Source organism: Ascidia mentula, chromosome 5 (assembly GCF_947561715.1).
Source record: "Ascidia mentula chromosome 5, kaAscMent1.1, whole genome shotgun sequence".
NCBI lineage: Eukaryota > Metazoa > Chordata > Ascidiacea > Phlebobranchia > Ascidiidae > Ascidia > Ascidia mentula.
This window is the reverse complement of record NC_138570.1, coordinates 13,315,886-13,336,146: the sequence shown is the minus strand read 5'-3', so window position 1 is coordinate 13,336,146 and position 20,261 is coordinate 13,315,886. Positions and strand designations below refer to the sequence as shown.

General features: G+C 38.7%; 1 protein-coding gene across 1 annotated transcript in view; it reads left to right on the top strand.

Moving 5' to 3' along the window:
• Positions 1-20,206, top strand: part of LOC145903381 (dynein axonemal heavy chain 2-like) — a 46,652-nt gene extending 26,446 nt beyond the window's left edge. Inside the window, exons 37-85 of the mRNA XM_082991464.1 lie at positions 435-577; positions 1,007-1,157; positions 1,409-1,589; positions 1,721-1,848; positions 2,279-2,431; positions 2,669-2,794; positions 2,923-3,141; positions 3,343-3,597; positions 3,889-4,029; positions 4,219-4,377; positions 4,592-4,744; positions 4,871-4,962; positions 5,068-5,266; positions 5,495-5,719; positions 5,937-6,041; positions 6,273-6,461; positions 6,663-6,879; positions 7,177-7,326; positions 7,529-7,696; positions 7,766-7,908; positions 8,104-8,261; positions 8,507-8,639; positions 8,706-8,845; positions 9,002-9,131; positions 9,475-9,672; positions 9,888-10,029; positions 10,277-10,383; positions 10,756-10,971; positions 11,069-11,159; positions 11,260-11,426; positions 11,658-11,806; positions 12,031-12,248; positions 12,484-12,695; positions 13,419-13,634; positions 13,835-14,034; positions 14,197-14,323; positions 14,448-14,634; positions 14,814-15,019; positions 15,320-15,420; positions 15,952-16,057; positions 16,387-16,497; positions 16,762-16,953; positions 17,286-17,470; positions 17,664-17,886; positions 18,370-18,483; positions 18,591-18,743; positions 19,043-19,219; positions 19,496-19,721; positions 19,860-20,206. Coding sequence (XP_082847590.1) covers positions 435-577; positions 1,007-1,157; positions 1,409-1,589; positions 1,721-1,848; positions 2,279-2,431; positions 2,669-2,794; positions 2,923-3,141; positions 3,343-3,597; positions 3,889-4,029; positions 4,219-4,377; positions 4,592-4,744; positions 4,871-4,962; positions 5,068-5,266; positions 5,495-5,719; positions 5,937-6,041; positions 6,273-6,461; positions 6,663-6,879; positions 7,177-7,326; positions 7,529-7,696; positions 7,766-7,908; positions 8,104-8,261; positions 8,507-8,639; positions 8,706-8,845; positions 9,002-9,131; positions 9,475-9,672; positions 9,888-10,029; positions 10,277-10,383; positions 10,756-10,971; positions 11,069-11,159; positions 11,260-11,426; positions 11,658-11,806; positions 12,031-12,248; positions 12,484-12,695; positions 13,419-13,634; positions 13,835-14,034; positions 14,197-14,323; positions 14,448-14,634; positions 14,814-15,019; positions 15,320-15,420; positions 15,952-16,057; positions 16,387-16,497; positions 16,762-16,953; positions 17,286-17,470; positions 17,664-17,886; positions 18,370-18,483; positions 18,591-18,743; positions 19,043-19,219; positions 19,496-19,721; positions 19,860-20,014 — 8,037 coding nt within the window. The 3' untranslated portion in view covers positions 20,015-20,206. The remainder of the gene's footprint in view (positions 1-434; positions 578-1,006; positions 1,158-1,408; positions 1,590-1,720; positions 1,849-2,278; positions 2,432-2,668; positions 2,795-2,922; positions 3,142-3,342; positions 3,598-3,888; positions 4,030-4,218; positions 4,378-4,591; positions 4,745-4,870; positions 4,963-5,067; positions 5,267-5,494; positions 5,720-5,936; positions 6,042-6,272; positions 6,462-6,662; positions 6,880-7,176; positions 7,327-7,528; positions 7,697-7,765; positions 7,909-8,103; positions 8,262-8,506; positions 8,640-8,705; positions 8,846-9,001; positions 9,132-9,474; positions 9,673-9,887; positions 10,030-10,276; positions 10,384-10,755; positions 10,972-11,068; positions 11,160-11,259; positions 11,427-11,657; positions 11,807-12,030; positions 12,249-12,483; positions 12,696-13,418; positions 13,635-13,834; positions 14,035-14,196; positions 14,324-14,447; positions 14,635-14,813; positions 15,020-15,319; positions 15,421-15,951; positions 16,058-16,386; positions 16,498-16,761; positions 16,954-17,285; positions 17,471-17,663; positions 17,887-18,369; positions 18,484-18,590; positions 18,744-19,042; positions 19,220-19,495; positions 19,722-19,859) is intronic.
• The last annotated feature ends 55 nt before the right edge of the window (positions 20,207-20,261 follow it).

Sequence of the window (20,261 nt, the reverse complement as noted above, 5' to 3'; positions counted from 1 at the left end):
TTCCCGTTTTGTTTGCAAACAGGAAGTACGTGCCATTAGTTACCTAATTTGAAATGTTTTTTTAGTATGCGTGTTACTTGTTTGTAGCCATACTTTCCTTAAAGTTTTTCGCTTGAAGCATATTCCCTTAAGTTGTCTGGAGGTTTATCGGCGTATATTATATGCTGATGCGTTGGTGTTTTTTTGCAATACTTTGATATAACGGAAGTTTTAACAACATAAACTCGACGTAGGGTTGTTACCTTTTGAAACTTCAATGTCAAAAATACTTGATCCTATTTATATCCACCGATATTGGTGCAAGATACGGCACTTAAAATTGATATATTTCACTCAATGATTGTCCTGTTTTTTTATAATATAAAACACTGCTAATTTTTAAATTAACCAAAATGCAATAGTTTTTGCAATGCAATTGTATAAATTTGTTTTAGGATATCGATGATTGTGTAGTGAGACAAACCAACACCCACTTCCAGTATGGTTACGAATATTTGGGAAACTCTGGTCGTCTCGTCATCACCCCCCTCACTGACCGATGTTACGTCACTCTCACCACAGCTCTGCATTTACACAGGTATTTGTTAGTTTTACAACTTACATCTCCTTGCGTTATAAACGCTTATTTCTTGAATCTAATTTAGTTTGTAGCTGACATTTTCATTCATTATTGTGCAACTGTTTCCATTTTTTTATTCATTATTATAAGGGTCTCAGATAACAGTTTCTATGTTGTAATTTTTTGGTTCCACCTAGGTATACAGAACAGGACCCTATGTAAATTAGCACTTAAGAAGTCCCCTTCAATAGGACTTGCTTTTGTCGTCCACGCAGTAACGATGCTGACATCGCATCACAGCTCGCTTTCTTGCAACACACGAAATTAATAGAAGGATTACTTCTACATAATTTTCAATAATTTTAATAAGGTCTTATTTACAGCAAATAGAAGTTAAAGTAATGACATATCAAGGTCTGACGTCAGTTGTAACTCTTTTTTGTGTAGAGGTGGAAGTCCCAAAGGTCCTGCCGGAACGGGAAAAACTGAAACCGTTAAAGATCTTGGAAAAGCGCTCGGTATGTACGTCATCGTTGTTAACTGCTCGGAGGGTTTGGATTATAAAAGCATGGGGAGAATGTACAGCGGTTTGGCGCAGGTGAGTGAGATATGTTCCTGTTATGTAGATAGAGGATTTAAGATCTGTGCAATCCAACAAGGCCTGATTTGTCTGTCAGGTTTTACTTCAAATATATGCTGCAACAATTGTGGTAGCTAAGCTGCACGTGTTTAAGTGTAAACTCTCATTCGGGTTTAATAATTTTTAAACATTCTTCAACACCTTACTCATACCCTAACCATGCTGTAGACGTTTCATAAAAACATAAGTAACCAATTCCTGCACATCAGACTGGTGCTTGGGGTTGTTTTGACGAATTCAACCGAATCAACATCGAGGTGTTGTCGGTGGTGGCTCAACAAATCTTGTCCATCCTCTCTGCGTTGTCATCCGGTCACCAGAGGTTCGTGTTTGAAGGAAGAGAGATCAACTTAATCTGGTCTTGTGGAATTTTTATCACCATGAACCCAGGTAAACCAGCTATGTTGTTTTTGCCTCGTGCAGTTTATTTATCATTTCACAACGTCGACCGTGAAAGAAATAGCTTTTATCTCCTAGGTTCGGCATGCAATACTTAAACAAACTTTTTTTTATCTTGGTAGGTTATGCCGGACGCACAGAACTTCCTGACAATCTTAAGTCTATGTTCCGTCCCATAGCTATGGTTGTCCCAGACTCGAATCTTATTTCCGAAATCATCCTTTTTGGAGAAGGATTTGGAAATTGTCGGGTGAGTTGCCTTGCATGATGGAAGTTGTAACATCTGAAGTTTTGACGCGATTGTTGAATCATATGAGCTAAAAAAAATTAGACGAAAAATCATAATTCAGCGTGGTTTACGTGCTTACATTACAACCGAATTATCGGAGAACCGTCGGCACAATTGTCATCAGGTCTTGACTTGTTTTACATTTATTTATATTGGGAAATAATTTGTTGTGTTGCTGTTGTTTCCAGACATACTGCATTTTAATTAATCTGTTCTTCTTCAACAATTAAACGTCTTCTTTTATTCACCGACCTCTGGCATGCTACTCAACTTTTCATCAGTGGTGCAGCACTAAAACACGTGTTAAGAACGTAAAAACGCAAGCATCCGTTTAATTATGCCAGAAGGACGGATCAATTGAATTATTTTGTTGCTTTTGTTTTTTTCGCAGGCTCTGGCCAAAAAAGTGTACACGCTTTATTCCCTGGCTGTGCAACAACTTTCCAAACAAGATCATTACGACTTCGGACTCCGTGCTCTCGTGTCTGTACTCAGATATGCTGGAAGGAAAAAACGAGCAAACCCTGACATGTCGGATGAGGAGGTGTGTTTAATTTAGATGCATTGTTGGGTTGATTATTAAACTCAAGGTGCAGTTCAGGCCTGGATAACCTTTTAAGGGTTGTGGTCTGCTAATTCTTAGTTTTATTAAATTGCATTTAATAATTAGTTTTTGTTCACATTAGCCCATGTCTTACTTTAAAGGTGTAGGACTTGGCGCTCTGAAATAATTGAGGTAATTTGATCAAATAACATCGAAACCACAAAAGCGCTTCTTTAGATTCTTTTGCTGGCGATGAAGGATATGAACGTGGCCAAATTGACATCGGTGGACGCGCCTTTGTTTAACGGAATCGTCAGTGATCTTTTTCCTGGTGTTGATACTCCTGTTATTGATTACGGCAAGGTGGGTGGAACGCCTATTTCAAATTTATAAGCAGACAGTTCTTATACCGAAAGTTAATGACTTTTTATTTTTAAATCTACGAGAAGTGCTGAAGCAGCCAAGCAACTTGCCTTGTAATTGTTTTCCAGCTCCGCGAAGCCATCAACAAGATCCTGGTTCAGCAGCAATACCAAAGCGACCTTCACATGATTCTCAAGGTCATCCAGCTGTACGAGACTAAAAATTCTCGCCACTCGGTGATGATAGTGGGTGCGAGTGGTTCGGGTAAATCGGTCACATGGCGAGTTCTGCAAGCTGCTCTCAGTAAAATGAAGAAGGACAATGTCCAGGGATACAACATCGTAAAGGTGTGCATAGATTTTTGACGAAACGGTTCCTTTTTTAGCGCTACCAATAATTGCTGCACAAGTTTCGACTCGGTATCAGTAGAAAAAAACGAAAGCTACGTAAAAACAGCCTAGAAAAAGTAATACTTCTTATACTCAAAAATACCCCAACTTACAACAAGGAACGCTACCTTAGACTTAAAAAGGTATTGTTGAACACAGGACTATCCGATCAACCCGAAAGCTCTTTCACTGGGTGAACTGTACGGAGAATTCGACCTGAGCACGAACGAGTGGACGGACGGTGTGTTGTCGAGTGTGATGAGATTGACTTGCGCTGACGAGAAACCAGATGAAAAGTGGTTGGTGTTCGACGGTCCGGTCGACACACTGTGGATTGAGAGCATGAACTCTGTTATGGACGACAATAAAGTTTTGACCTTGATCAACGGTGAACGTGTGAGCATGCCGGAACAGGTGCGTTTACCAACTGATGTCGTTAGATTTGTTAGTCGTTCAAGTACAATAAAGTACGTCATTCATGTCGATCTCGTCTAGACGATTGGCACAAACTTGGCCGTCAGATTGTTTGAAAACAAGGCGACAAAAAGTATTTAAGTTGTGAATCAAAAATACGCCTTTGTTTCTTGTATTGTCTCGTATGTTAGTTTTTTGACACGCGGCTCACTAGTTTTGCTTGTGATATTCGACCAATTTTCATTCGCACAAAAACACGTGCTTTGATGTCGGTGTAACTTTATATTCCAGGTTTCTCTTCTGTTCGAAGTAGGTGACCTTTCAGTAGCTTCTCCCGCCACTGTAAGCAGATGTGGGATGGTTTACTTCGACTACAGTGATCTCGGCTACCAGCCCTTCATTAAGTCATGGTTGCAAAAGAAGAAACAAAAAGTAAAACATGTTAAAACAATTCTATTTTTGAGGAAAGAATCCCTGAAAGATTAATGACTTTTAAACTTTGTAAGACAACATTTCACACACGGATAAAATGCTCAAAATTCTGAAAAAGTTTTAAAACTGTAAATACCAACTGCAAAGTAATCTTGGAACAAGAGTTTATTTTCATCCTTGCTTGGTTAGGATATGGTGATTGTCCTGAACGAACTGATCGAGAAATACTTAAGCAAAGTTCTTGATTTTAAACGTCACAACTGTAAGGAACTTGTTACCATCGCTGAAATCAACGGAGTTCGATCGCTTTGCCAACTTTTCGACACCCTTGCCACCCAGGAAAACGGGGTAAGTGGCATTTTCTCAATAGAAGTTAAATGTTCATTTAATGTAATGTAACATCATATTTTATTTTTGGTTAATTCTGACTTATGATATCAATGCTTTTCATAATTCTGTAAACCACGTTTTTGCAACGGAGTCGTTTTGTAATAAATTTCCCGAAGACCAACTTTGCTGTATTATTCACTTAATAAGTTCGATTGCTTTGATATGTTTGCAGGTAAATCCCGCGGACACAGAAAACTTTGCCCGCATGGTGGAGCTATGGTTTCTTTTCTCTCTTATTTGGTCGGTGGGAGCTTCCGTGGATGAGGATGGAAGAAGGAAGATCGACAATTACCTCCGGGAGGTGGAAGGAAGCTTCCCAAATAAGGTGAATTGATTTAATTTACTAAATTTTATGGCGATTGCATCGTAGGGTTAAGTACTTATTTTCGCGGAGGATCAGATTGATTTTTAATTTTGTTAAATTTTTGACTGATGTTTGTAAATTTTTCAGGACACAGTGTACGAATATTACGTGGATCCCAAGAACAGAACGTGGGTGAATTTCGAGGAAAAATTGCAGAAGGGTTGGAGATATCCTCCAAAGTAAGCTGCCTGAATTTAGTTTTCTTATTCAAAATAAACTATTCTCGTAAACCTATTCCTGTGAAATTACCAACCACGATAACTTTGTTACAATTTAAATTTCAGCGCACCGTTTTATCGCATCATGGTACCGACTGTGGACACGGTGAGATACGATTTCCTGGTGTCCTCTCTCATCAAAGCTGGGGTTCCTGTTATGTTGGTTGGTCCTGTGGGCACGGGTAAGACTTCCGTTGCCCAAAATGTCCTCGACAAACTTGATGCCTCCAAATACAGCACACTTACCATCAACATGTCATCACAGGTAACTTTCCGCTGCGGTACTGCTATTATCGAAATACAGTCGTTTTTTAAAAAGGATGGTTTTAATTTCAATTACGCTGTTATCGATAACTTACACAAAGTTTAATGGTGACAACGCATGGAATAAAACGTCAATATTTTGGTTAGTATTTTTGCCACATGGCCTAAATTCACTATGCTAAAAAAAACTTTGTTTCACATATATAACTTCATCTCAAAATACTTTTAGACAACTGCCAACAACGTGCAAGAAATTATCGAAAGTCGAGTGGAAAAGAGAACAAAGGGAGTCTATGTTCCTCTAGGCAGCAAGAAGATGATTACGTTCATGGATGACTTCAACATGCCTGCCAAGGACACATTTGGGAGCCAACCTCCTCTTGAACTGATTAGACAATGGTTGGATTATGGGTTCTGGTACGACAGACTCAAGCAGATAACCAAACACATCAAGGTGTGCATACGTTTGTATTTGTGACTTGCTTCTCTTCAATAAGTAATGATAAGTTATGCGAACACTCATTGATTTGCATGAAGTTGTCAATATTTTCAATAAAACCTTTCTAGTAAGCGATCGGTTGTACCTAAGTCCAATTGTGTTTTGTTTATCTGAAGCAATTCCCCAAAACTTTTTCATTACGCCACATATTTTTAATACTGTGTTGTTTCAGGACATGTACTTGCTTTGTGACATGGGTCCACCAGGTGGCGGCAGACAGGTTATATCACAGAGACTCCAGTCTCGGTTCAATCTTATTAACATGACCTTCCCCAGTGTAAGTCAATTGTGAAGTTAGACTGTTAATTTGTTTTAAACTTGCTTGGCATTTGTTAATTGTGAGAAATATTACCTGTTAGACAACTTGTTTGCGCTGCATTGTCACAGCATGGGGTTAAAAACTAAAGCAGATGGTGTTAACAGGATTATCGAGCAATTCATTAATTATCTGCAACAATATACTTATTATCTACCTGTCGTCACCTGCAGTTGTTTGAACTCTTTTTAGGAGACGCAAATTAAGCGCATTTACGGAACGATGATCAACCAGAAGCTGCAAGACTTTGAAGAAGATGTCAAACCTATCGGTGACGTCATCACCCAAGCTACGATCGATGTTTATCGGCTCGTTGTTGAGAAATTCCTTCCAACTCCAGCCAAGATTCACTACCTCTTTAACTTGAGAGATATATCAAAGGTGAGGGCATGTTTTTCAATCTGATATTTTTGCGTGGAGTTCCTATTTGTCAGATAAACAAATATCCTTGCAAGCATTTATTACAACCTTTGTCATGAAGTTTTAATACTCCATAAATCTATAATGTTGGTTTGTAAAATTTTAAACCTTTTTCATAGATAAAATACCGAGTCTCGCTTAAGTACATTTCTGTGTCCACAGATATTCCAAGGCCTACTCCGAGCTCACAAAGATTTCCACGACACCAAGCAGAGCATGACTCGTCTCTGGATCCACGAATGTTTCCGTGTATTCTCTGATCGTCTGGTTGACGCCAAAGACACGGAAACCTTCATTGGAATGATAAGCGACCGCCTGGGGGCGCTATTCGATCAGACCTATCATAATCTTTGTCCCAACAAACAACCGCCTGTGTTCGGTAAATAGACAATGTTGACATAGTTGGGTAAAATAAGTGACGTTCAAACATGTACTTGTGCGTTTTGTATAATCCAATCCAATTACTGCACATTCAGTACCGGTAAACGTATCTTTAAATATCTAAAATAGGTTTGCGCAATCGAAAAATAAATTTGGTTTTCTTAGTTCTTCATTTTGACATGCATCTATGACACGCTATCCTACTTTGTGTTATTAGTTGACGCCAGTTTTGTCTGTATGACTTTGGTAATGACATTCCTGGATCTAACATTCACATGTGGGGTTTTTCTTTCAGGGGATTTCCTCAACACAAACGAAATTTACGAAGACTTGACCGACTTTACGTTGGTTAAAAAGTACATGGAAGACCAACTTGAGGATTATAATATGACACCCGGTGTCGTCAGCATGGAATTGGTTCTCTTTAAAGACGCAATTGAACACGGTATATTAGTTTGTAAACGATATTATTAAAACAGATATTATTAAAACAGTTAAGAATATAAAATATGTCTATCGGTTCAACAATGAATTTGACATTTCAGTGTAAATGGGAACATTGCGAATCAGTGACGTCACACTAAAGATGTTTTAGATCGGAAAATATAAATTCCAATCAGTGTACAATCATATGTATGTATTTGCAGTGGCGCGCATTGTACGTGTTATCAGACAACCACGTGGTAACATGCTCCTTATCGGTATTGGTGGATCGGGAAGGCAGAGCTTGTCACGCTTGGCTGCCTACGTGTGCGAATATACCACTTTCCAGATCGAAGTTTCAAGACACTACAGAAAAACTGAATTCCGCGACGGTAAGAAAACAAGCAACAACATTTCTACAGTGAAGAGGCCGCAGTTTAGTGGCTGAATTTCATTTTCAGACTTGAAGCGACTTTACTTCCAAGCTGGGGTTGAAAATAAGCCGACTGTGTTCCTCTTCACCGACACACAGGTCGTCGAAGAAATTTTTCTCGAAGACATCAACAACATTCTTAGCAGTGGGGAAGTACCAAACCTGTACAAGGTATAGTTCCCTTAATTTGAAACCTCAACTATGACCAATTCGTTGAGGAAAAAAAATCATCTTTCCTAAGGTTACTACAGTGACAACTTAACGTAATATGCTACCAACGAGATTTTAAGAACACCCATACGTTTTTTTACTATAGTTTTTTTTACTCGTTTTACGACTCCTTCAGACAGTTTTAATCTGTTACAGCCGGACGAGTTCGAGGAGGTGCGAACAAATCTTGAAGCCGATGCAAAGAAAGACGGCATTGCTGAAACACCTGATGCCATGTTCAGATATCTCATTGATCGAGTCCGTAACAATTTACATGTAGCTCTGTGTATGAGTCCCGTGGGAGAAGCATTTAGGTTTGCTCGAATTTTTTATTTTTTTATTCAGTTTAATTTTTAACATGAATGACTGAGCTTTACCTGTGAAGACAATTTGTGTTCATGTCGATATTCGGGATTTTCGTTATTTTTGTTCCATATAAATGTAAGATACATTTTCCTGATACATTAACACTACACTATCAGTTGCGTATGTGTTTAAAAACAAAAAGTATGTCTTTGCTGAAAGTTAAACGCTTTCCGACACCATTTATTCTCAACAGAAATCGAATCCGTCAGTATCCGGCCTTCGTTAACTGCACGACAATCGACCTCTTCACAGAATGGCCCCACGATGCTCTACTTGAAGTGGCCGAAAGATATTTGGAAGGAATGGACCTTGGTGGTGAAGAGGAGGTGTGGTGAACATATGGCTAAAAGGATTGCTTTTATACTGACAAGAATTTTGCAATTTCTCAACAGATGAATAAAAACGTGGCGAAAATCTTTGTCACCATGCACCGTTCAGTCGTGACGTCATCGGAGAAGATGCTTTTCGAGTTAAAACGTCACAACTACGTCACGCCTACTAACTACCTGGAATTGGTGTCGGGTTATAAATCGTGAGTCGTGTGATACAAGTTTGGCAACAAAATATCTTAAATTTTTTTTTCAACTTTGTTAAAACCTTTTGGTGGCCGAAAAGTTTTTTCTGCAACAAATTCAAAAAGATGTGAAATTTTGTTACATTTCTCTCATGTACTTGCTCCATGCTTCAGGCTGCTTTATGAAAAGCGCAAAGAATTGGGAGACCAAGTATCGAAGTTAAGAAACGGTTTGTTTAAAATCGACGACACGCGTTCCAAAGTTGAAGCAATGTCCATTGAACTCGAAGTGGCGAAAACAAAGGTATATATATGTTTATAAACACGACCAAGTATAACGTATTACCCAAACCTGACAATTAGATATCTCAAAAAAATTGTCGAGTCTGAGCGTAAATACTTGCATTTAACGTTTTTGGCCTAGGTACGAATTGTTCGGTTTCAATTATTGTTGCAAGTATGTATGATGTAATGTATGTGCATAATTTTTGTATGTAATGAGGAATAATAGTGAAATTCTGTTTTGTGTAACTTTCACTAGTAAAGATTCAAAACTACAACTTGCTGCAAGCTGTTTGTAATATTTGACACAGAAACAGTCGAAAGAAATTTGGTATTTTCTCAATAAAAATTGTCGTTTCTTCCAGGTGGCGCAATTCCAGAAACAGTGCGAGGAGTATTTGGTGGTGATCGTGCAGCAAAAGCGCGAAGCCGACGAACAACAGAAGTCTGTGGCAGCTTACAGTGAGAGGATCGCAGCAGAAGAAGTAAAGTGTAAACAAATGGCTGATAATGCTCAGAGAGATTTGGACGAAGCTTTGCCAGCATTGGAAGAAGCCAAAAAGGTTGATTAAATACCTTGATGTAGAGTGACTGCTTCAGATATTGGTTGAATATTTTTGATCCCGTAATCCTATCATTTTTTGTCTTTACATACATTAAATAAATACTTGGATCACTGTAATATAACTGTACAGATATTTTTTAACTTGCAAATTACGCGCAACAAGATAGATTTTTATCGAGGACGAAACGCAACTTTTGGTTTTGCTTCTCACAGGCTCTCGAAGCTCTGAACAAAAAGGACATCACCGAAATTAAATCTTATGGTCGTCCACCGGCTCTTGTCGAGATGGTTTTACAAGCTGTCATGATACTCAGAGGAAGCGAACCAACCTGGGCCGAAGCTAAGCGACAATTGGGTAAGTTTATTATTGCTTTACAACAATGTTTCTCAGATGTGGCCTACGACTCCCGTTTCACGGTGAGCGCGTGCAGAGTTATCAAAATTCGTCAAAAATTTTTTTTGCGTACCATTGCGTTTTTTTTTAATGAGCAGGGCTCATGGTCCTTTTAACAACCTGAAGTGGGCCACGAAGTATAATTTTTTTAAAACCACTGTTTTACAAGGAGGAAAAACATTAACGCCTTTGTTTATTTTTTGGCCAGGTGATGGAAACTTTATCAAACAGCTTATCAACTTCGATAAGGACAACATGTCGGATCGTGTGTTAAAGAAGATTGGACAACAATACGTTGCTCACTCTGAGTTTAAGGTAAATATAGCTTGGAGAAGTTTGGATTTGAGTTAGTTGAGTTTTAATAGCTGGTTACACCAATTGTCTAATTTCAATAAACTTCAATTTTATGAAAAGATTTTTTTTCCTATAAACTCCATGTTAACCAAACAGTTGTAACTGTACCAGATTTATATATGCTTTCTATGGAGGCAAGTTTACCATTTAACCTTCGCATGAAATAAACCTAACCACATTCTTAAAAGCTAAACCTTGAAACATAACCAAAATATCGAGCGTGTATCTACACAATGTATATGTCAATAATCTAAACAAATTCGTTTTAGGTCAGAACGTTTTAGCGCATGATTTTTTGCAAGTCAGTAAAGCGTACACTTATCTTTTACACAGCCTGATAATGTTGGTCGTGTATCTTTTGCCGCCCAATCACTTTGCATGTGGGTGAGAGCCATGGAGTTGTATGGAAGGATCTACCGCGTGGTGGAGCCAAAGAGGCAACGTTTGGAAGCTGCATCCGAACAACTGAAAGAGAAGCAAGCTGCTTTGGACGATGCGAAGCGAAAACTTGCTGAAGTCACAGAGAAGATGGAGAAGTTGAAAAAAGAGGCAAGATAATTAGAAACGGATGTAGTTATTTCTGTTTTTGGAATTTGAAACGGAAAATTTGGTCGCTTTGTTTGTTAAATCGTTTGTTTTGTTGCAGTACGAAGACAAACTTAAACAAAAGGAAGATTTGAGAAAGAAGGCAGAAGAAACTGAATTGAAACTTGGAAGGGCTGGAAAACTAGTGGCAGGTAAATTTCAACGATCTTTGTTTACGTTTCTAGAATATTCTTAAATATAACTGATTTTAACAAATGTCTGATTGATATTTTGATGTTTGAATTACTTCAGGTTTGGCCGGTGAGAAAATTCGATGGGAAGCGTCAGCGGAAAGTCTTGAGGAATCGATGAAATATCTGGTTGGTGATTGTTTGGTTGCTTCAGCTTTCCTCTCATACATGGGACCATTCCTATCCAATTACCGAGACGAAATGGTCGACAAAATTTGGCTGAAGCAGGTTTGTAACTTTGCTTGTTTTCCAAATACTTCCAATTAAGGTTTGTTGAAATCGCGGTTTAAAGCTATCTGCCAATTTGTCAAAAAATATTCTTAGATGCAACATTATTGTGAAAAATGCGTTGATTTTATATTGGTTGCTGTCGGACGTTTTTTGCTCATAGCATTTCAACGATTTTTAATGCTCAGCATTCGAACGTTGAAAGTTTTAAAAAAAACGTATGTTCACCAGGTTCACGATCTTCACGTTCCCTGCACGCCAAACTTCACATTTGCTGAATTTCTCTCGAAACCAACCCAGACAAGGGAATGGAACATACAGGGATTGCCTTCGGATGCTTTCTCCACTGAGAACGGTGTGATTGTCAACCGTGGAAACAGGTAACATGTGAAGATTTATGTGCTTATGCCTGTTTACTTCATTACTGTACATTGCGTGATGTAACTCGAAATGTTTTGTAACAAGTAATGTATAATGTTCAAAACAAGCACTTGTTCGTAAACCCATTAATTAGCTTTTTTGATTTCTGGCCATGGAATAAAACAACTTCGTAAAAACTGCTTGAGGTTATGTATGGGTTGACTAAATTTTTTCATCCCAACAGATGGCCACTGATGGTAGATCCTCAGGGTCAAGCCATTAAGTGGATCAAAAATATGGAAACATCAAGAGGATTGAAGATAATTGATCTGCAGCAGCATGATTACCTCAGGACTCTGGAGAACAGCGTCCAGTTTGGTTCTCCTGTACTCCTCCAGAACGTCCAGGAGGAACTCGATCCCTCGCTTGCTCCCATTCTCAACAAGGCAATCACTAAAGTTGGTAAGTTTCTTCACAGACACAAGATTTTACGTCGGGTTTTAGGATTATGTCTTTCCGTGAGGCATTATATCTGTATAACCTGACATTCATGTATTATTTTCCTTCTTAGGCCAACTCCATTTATACTTTAAGTAGTGACTTTTTCCAAACAGGTTTTGCAATCAATATCTAGACTATGCAAAAAAGCACAACCTTAGAAGTTTCTTTTAACTGACCTTACTTTTTTTAATAAAAGGTGGCCGCATGATGATCAAGCTCGGTGACAAGGAAGTTGAATTCAACCCCGAGTTCAAGTTTTACATCACGACCAAACTCTCGAATCCTCACTACCCACCTGAGATATCGACCAAGACAAGCATCGTTAACTTCGCTGTAAAAGAACAAGGTTTGGAAGCTCAACTGCTGGGTACAGTGGTGAGAAAGGAAAGACCAGAGCTTGAGGAACAGGTCAGACATGCTTCGTGTTTCCTTTTTCTCTGCGACCTTTTTCTGTTTGATGAAACGATTTGTGTAAATCAAATAAAATACAGAAGGTATAAATCACTTATTTCGGTTCTTAGTTTTGGAACTAAAGTTAAATTTAAACAACAAAACATCGTCACTAGTTTGGCAACCAATTTACGTGCAGATTAGTAGTTTTGACATGCGAAAATGAAAAGTTTGTTTCATTTCGTGTTAGGATGTTTAAAACTTCGTATGTAGTTTTCTTTTGTTATGTATTTGACGGGTCTGCGATAAAAGATGCTACAGCACCCTGTGTGACAAACGAGGCGGAGCCAAACTGTTGCTTAATTTTTTCCAGACATACCAACATAAACCGAAATATTATTTCTACATATTACAACAAATTTACTTTTATATGCGCAAAAGAGCCATAATAATCAATAAGAGCTGCAGACAGAGTGTATACACGCACTCGTGGTTTGTCTGTGTTGATTGGTACCTAGTTTGGTACCCAACATATCGACGATTGACCGAAAGGTACCACAAAGTGGAAATCTCTGTGCCTGCTAGTCTACCAGCTAGCACAGTGCCACATCAACAGCTGCACTGATGAGACCTTACATGTCGAAACAGTGCGTGTATACACCCTGTCTGCAGCTCTTAAATTTACTTTTGTTTATATGATTTATAGACGTGCTGATGAATTTTGGCTACTTTTTTTTCCAGAAAGATTCACTGGTGATTAAAATCGCCTCCGGGAAGAACAAACTACAGGAGTTGGAGGATGAAATCCTCAGACTCCTCAATGAAGCTCAGGGATCGCTCCTGGATGACGAGAAGTTGGTAAACACCCTCCACTCATCCAAAACCACAGCCGCAGAGGTAGGAGAGCAACTTCAAGTCGCCGAACAAACAGAAATCAAGATTGATGCTGCAAGAGAGGTTTGTGATTGGTTACCTTGTCACCCTTAAGCAGTTTAAAAATAATTGATGTGCATGTTGCAACAGTTTCCTAACATTTTGCACTTATAGCAGTCTTCATTGTTGCGTGACCAAAAAACTTTTTGCCATTACATAATACGTTTTTTTTGGCCAAGTAAACTCGGGCCAAATTTTCACGATAATTGTTTGTGTTAAACCAGGGATACAGACCATGTGCCAGACGTGCATCAATCCTCTTCTTTGTGTTAAACGACATGGGTAGGATCGACCCCATGTACCAGTTCTCACTCGATTCCTTCATCGATCTTTTCAATCAATCCATCGATAAAAGTCAGAAGAGTTCAAAACTTGAAGATCGGATCACCAACCTTAACGAATTCCACACATATGCTGTGTACAGGTAAAAGTTATTTCACAAATCTCGTAACGTTAACAAGCTTTTTTAAATCTCAATAGAAAATGATTTAAGAGGAAAAATTTGTTGTGTATTATTATTGCTTGTTATTTCTGGATAATTTTGGTAGAAAATCAATTGAAATTTATCAGTTATTGCCAACCTTAGATACACTTGCCGCGGACTCTTTGAGAAGCACAAGATGCTCTTCAGCTTCCAGATGTGCGCCAAGATTCTCGAATCGGCATCGAAGGTCAACATGGATGAATACAACTTCTTCCTGCGTGGGGGAGTGGTGAGTATTGAGACCCTAATTAAATTGTTTGTCATAAAAATGAAAATGTTTCAAAAATATGTGTTCATGGCAAGATTGGAAATGTGTAAATAACAAACCAGCTAAACTGCCCACATGATGCCAGGTTTTGGACCGGGAGGGTCAAATGGACAATCCATGTCCCAACTGGCTCGCCGACTCGTGTTGGGACAACATAACCGAACTCGACAAACTCACCAACTTTCACGGCATTATGACGTCATTCGAGCAGTACCCACGTGACTGGAACGTGTGGTTTACCAGCCCCGAGCCAGAGACAGCCCCGCTTCCCGGTTCGTTTATACTTATTTTGCTTGTTTTAAATCTATATCTTGATCACCTAATCACACATGTTACGTAAGTCTAATGTTACAAAGTAAATAGTCTGAGAACACATTTGGGTTCAACCCCGGCACATTTATGACTAAAAGCTGAACACAATCAAGCATCAGTTAAAGTATTTTTGCATCAGGTGAATGGGAAAACTCCTGCAATGAGTTGCAACGGATGGTGATCGTCCGGTCACTCAGATCAGACCGAGTTTCATTCTGCGCCACCAGCTTCATCGTCAACAACCTCGGTTCAAAGTTTGTGGAACCTCCTGTGTTGGACATGAAGCAAGTTGTGGACGACAGCACGACCAGATCCCCCCTCATATTTGTCCTCTCACCTGGCGTGGTGAGTTGTCTAAATATTCAAAGCCCAAAAATAATTAACATGTTTTTTTGTCACTGCAGTATTTTTGCGTTTAAATAAACCTCTTTATGTTGTATTTTGGTCCCGTTTTCTATAAAATTCTCTGCTTTCTTCTCACACAAGAAGTTACATATTGGGTATAGTCAGCAAAATAACAAAGTCCAATCAGAACTTTATAAATAGTCTATTAACTTTTATTCCAAAAATATTAGCATTTTTTGTACTGTGGTTTGCACATCGTAAAACCCCAATAGATTATCTGAGCGAACAATGTTATGTTAGGATCCAACCAGCTCCTTGCTCCAACTTGCTGAACAATGTCAGATGTCACATCGCTTCCATGCTCTGTCACTAGGTCAAGGACAGGCACCCATTGCTACAAGGTAAACATGATTTTGTAATTTGTGTATAAGCTGCAGACAGATGGCCACTGTTTCGACCTAAAAGGTCTCATCAGTGCAGCTGGTGTGCTGCACTGATGTGTATTGCTTATCATATGATTTTGTAAATCCACACTATTTTGTAAATCACCAATATCAACGAGAGGGACTTTGGAGGACACATGAAGCTTGCAGTAATTCTACATAACGTCGAGACAGCTCAGTACATGTTTTGTTTTTATACCAAAAAATCGCTTGAGAAGCCATTAGTTTCTGCGACTGTTTCATGCGTAAAAACGTATTTAAATACATTTTTGTAAACTGATGATCCCTTATGGAGAAATGCATTTTTCTGAAACAAAACATCCACTAAGCTATTTCCACAATCAATGTTTTGTCGTTTTATAGAAATATGGCGATATGGTACACGATACAACCTTCCAGGGTAGCTTGGTTCAACTAGATACAGTTTATTCTCCACCATACTACATCTCATACGAAACTTTAATCTTTTTACGATTTCTCCCCATACAGAATGATCAAGGAAGGAGTGAAGGAAGGAAATTGGGTGTTTTTGGCGAATTGTCATCTCTCCCTGAGCTGGATGCCACAACTCGATAAATTAGTCGAACAACTCCAGGTACCAACATGTTATGTCAGAGGTCGCAACACACCAGTGCGGCGTTTTAATGTTGTTGAGGCTTCGCAAGCTTATTTGAAAGCTTTGGATGAAATTTGTTCCATAACTAAGAGCATTACCTGTTGCAGGGATAAAAAACGATTATATTACACAAAAAACGGTTAACATTTTCCGGGTGCATCTTATGTGTTGGAGATGAGTCCGTCACCGTGTATAAAAGTTGAGAACCACGTTTTTAGTTATTCAATATTGTGACTGCAAATACTGTTTGTTAAGTTGAGTTGTTCAGCGGAACACTCATATATTTTGTTTATCGCGTTTATGTACAGGTGGAAGAACCTCATACCGACTTCCGCTTGTGGTTGAGTTCCTCCCCACATCCCGACTTCCCTGTTTCCATTCTTCAAGTCGGGATTAAGATGACCACAGAACCACCGAAAGTAAGTGATTAGAAACAGGTGCCCACAATTTGTGTTTGTTCAATGGTTAAAAACATTGCGCTATTGATTGCAAAAACTATTCTTTCCATGTCTGGTACTCTTTCTGATATGTTAGGGAAAAGGTGTTGCTGTTTGTCTTGTTTAAAATATGCACAAGCTGACGAACTTTTGGCTCAGTGTAATTGTAAAACGAATCAAGATCACATTGATTTAATCCACTTTGGGTAAACAAAGAATGTCCAACCAACTTACGTCATTTTTTAGGGCTTGAAAGCAAACATGAAGCGTTTGTATCACCTCATCACTGACAACCAATTTACTCGCTGCACGAAACCTAACAAGTACAAAAAACTTCTTTTCGCTCTTTGTTTCTTCCACTCCCTCCTCATAGAGCGGAAGAAGTTCCTCATGCTTGGGTGGAACATAATTTACGGGTTCAATGACTCGGACTTCGAGGTAAGTTTCCCATATCAGTCAAATAACTATCTCTGATTTCTCCACCAAGATTCGTCGTGTTTTTGACGCTCACTGTTGAAAGACTCCAATTAAGCCTTTTAACTATGGTAAATGTGTGAAATCTGCTGCACTCACGGTTTCGTTAAGCTGTATATATCATTAAAATCACTATTATATCCCAATTATGCATCTGGTTTATTCAAGCAAATTGAACTGTGCGTTCAGTAGCTTTGAATGCAGAAAGTTTTCATTAAGGAATTGATTTTTTTAGTTGGAATTTGGCAAAAGTGCTAATTTTTTCTCTCCATTACATATTTCATATGTTAAAAAAGGTGTCCGAAAATCTGCTTTCAATTTACTTGGACGAGTATGACGACACACCATGGGATGCTCTCAAGTATCTTATTGCTGGCGTCAATTACGGTGGTCACGTGACTGATGATTTCGACCGCCGTCTTTTGCACAGTTACATCAACACTACGTTCAACAACGATGCTGTCACAAACACTTTCTACAAGTATGAGTTAGTTGTCAATTTCATAGAGGAAACACAGGCTATCTTACATTGATTTTTGGAGATACTATGTTTGGGATTATGGTTTAAACTTGTCATAACCTCAAGAGAAAAGACTGAGCCACTTTTCAATTGTATAAAACTAATACGCAGTACCGTGAGGGAAATCTAATCTAATAGCTTTGACTTAATACAGACTTTCTACAATGGACACTTACTACATTCCACGTGATGGCACCCTGCAGACATACAAGGAATACATCAACCAACTTCCCAATGTTGATAATCCGGAAGCTTTTGGTCAACATCCTAATGCTGATATTGCGTCACAAATCACCGAAGCTCGAATGTTGTTTGAAACTCTTCTCTCACTTCAACCAAAGATCGCTACTAAGACTGGAGTCAGTCAGGAGGAAAAGGTACCGAATGTTTGGTAATTTATAAAACGTCTTAATTTAAGAAATTTAGTTACAAATATTTGCGAGATGCAGACAGGGTGTGTACACGCACTGTTTCGACCTAAGGTCTCATCAGTGCAGCTGTTGAGTGGCACTGTGCTAGCTTTTACACTAGAAGGGCACACTAAATTCTACTTTGTGGTACCTGTCCGGTCAACGTCGATCTGTTGGGTACCCTGTACTGAGTAACAAACAACAGAGACGACGAACCACTGTGGAGCGCACTATAATATGGCCAAACGGATCTGCTTCGTAACCGATAGCGCTAAAGGCAAAAACACCAATGCAATAAATGTGCAAAAAAGTTTCCTTTAGTCCATTTTTTCTCTACTAAAATAATTTAAAATTTCACCTGAAACGCTTAGTTTTAAATTTCAGTCCTCTAATAACCTTTCAGCACTTCTTTGCAAACAGGAATGTTCACGTACCATTTCACATGTTTAGGTTTTGGATTTGGCTGCAAACGTTCTCAAGACAATTCCAGACACAATCGACTACGAAGGAACGGCGAAAATTCTTTCCGATGATCCAAACCCACTTAACGTTGTTCTGTTACAGGTAAAATGTTTTATTATTTCAAAGTCTAAATTGTTTTCGCCACTGTTAATGACATTTGTCCAGAAAATTAAATATAAAGTATTGAGTTTTTTTATTGTGTGCTACAGGAAATTGAACGCTACAACCATCTGTTAGTGATCATGCGTTCGTCCTTGATTGACCTTGAGAAGGGCATCCAGGGTTTGGTGCTTATGTCTGCTGACCTGGAGGAAACCTTTCAGTGTATATTCGAGGGTCGGGTTCCTTCTATGTGGGAAAAGGTATTTCAAATATTTGCATTCGCCTGGCGTTTTAATTTTTTCTCCATTGAAAATTTAACTTCAATGTTTGAATTTGATGGATAGACTCGCAACCAAAATGCCATTGTGTTGTGTAAAGAATAATTTATGATGGAGGACAACCTTAGAGTTACAGAGTTTTTTATGTGTCGCTGTATTGGAAACCATTTGTATTTTGAAGAGTTTTGTACTTTTTCCAATATTGCCTTCACATTAGTGTATTTTACCCAACTTATACGTAAGTCACTGTTTGCGTTGGGTTGACGTATATTTTGCCGCAGGCTTATCCTTCATTGAAACCGCTCGGTGCTTGGACACGTGACCTCGTGTCACGTGTTGAACAATTAGCCAAATGGGCGGAGACAGCCCACCCCCCCACCATATTCTGGATGTCTGGTTTCACTTTCCCGACTGGTTTTCTTACAGCTGTTCTTCAAACTTCAGCTCGTGCAAATGCGGTAAGTGGGACAGTTAGTTGTTTCAACTCAAGCCACTGTTATACAGTATTGTAAATATACTCAGTACTAGTCCCAATCAAGTCTACGTTACAGATGTGAACATAAGAAGCCAATTTAAAAGCACACTGAGCAATTCATAAAGCAAAATAATCTAAATATTTAAAAGTGTCACTGTCAAAAAGAGCCAAAATGAAACCATTTTTTGCCAAGGCATAAAAATGTGCTTTCATGAAATTTTTTTTTATGTTAAAAACTTTAATCTTCTTACATTTTCAGGTGTCTGTTGACTCGCTTTCTTGGGAGTTTGTTGTTTCGACAGTCGACGACAACCACATCACATCTCCCCCTAAAGACGGGGTGTGGGTGAAGGGACTTTTCCTGGAGGGAGCTGGATGGGACAAGAAGAATTCCTGTCTGGTCGAAGCGTCCCCCATGCAGTTAACATGCGCCATGCCCACCATACATTTTAAACCGAGCGAGAGCAAGAAGAAATCAGGAAAAGGTATTTTAAACGCCTTTTCACGTTATTGCGTGTTTTGTTAATTACTGAAATTGCATCTAATATTAAAATACGTTTGATTCTTGCAAAACCTAAACAATTTTAGCATTTTTTAGTTGAAAACCCAAACTTTGTTTGTAGGCTTGTACAGCTCCCCATGTTATTACTTCCCCAACCGTGCCGGCGCTTCAGGACGGGCTTCATTTATTGTGGCAGTTGATCTGAAAGCGGGGGCTGCAATATCTGATCACTGGGTGAAGAGAGGAACAGCTCTTCTCATGTCACTCGATCATTAAGTTGAAATAATCCGTGTGTTTGTTTTGTTTGAGTGAAACTATATACATATTTATTTATAGATGCCCTTTGACATTGTATTATGTTGCTTTTTTTGTGGTTTGTTGAGATAAGAGGTATGTTTTATTTCTGGTTTGCATAGTTTTGTGTTTAATACAGCAGATGTTTATAAATAAACCTTTTTTTTGTATTCATATTATTTACGTTTATTCCATGAGGTTCAGAAAGAGAATGAACGAAAATCAGCGA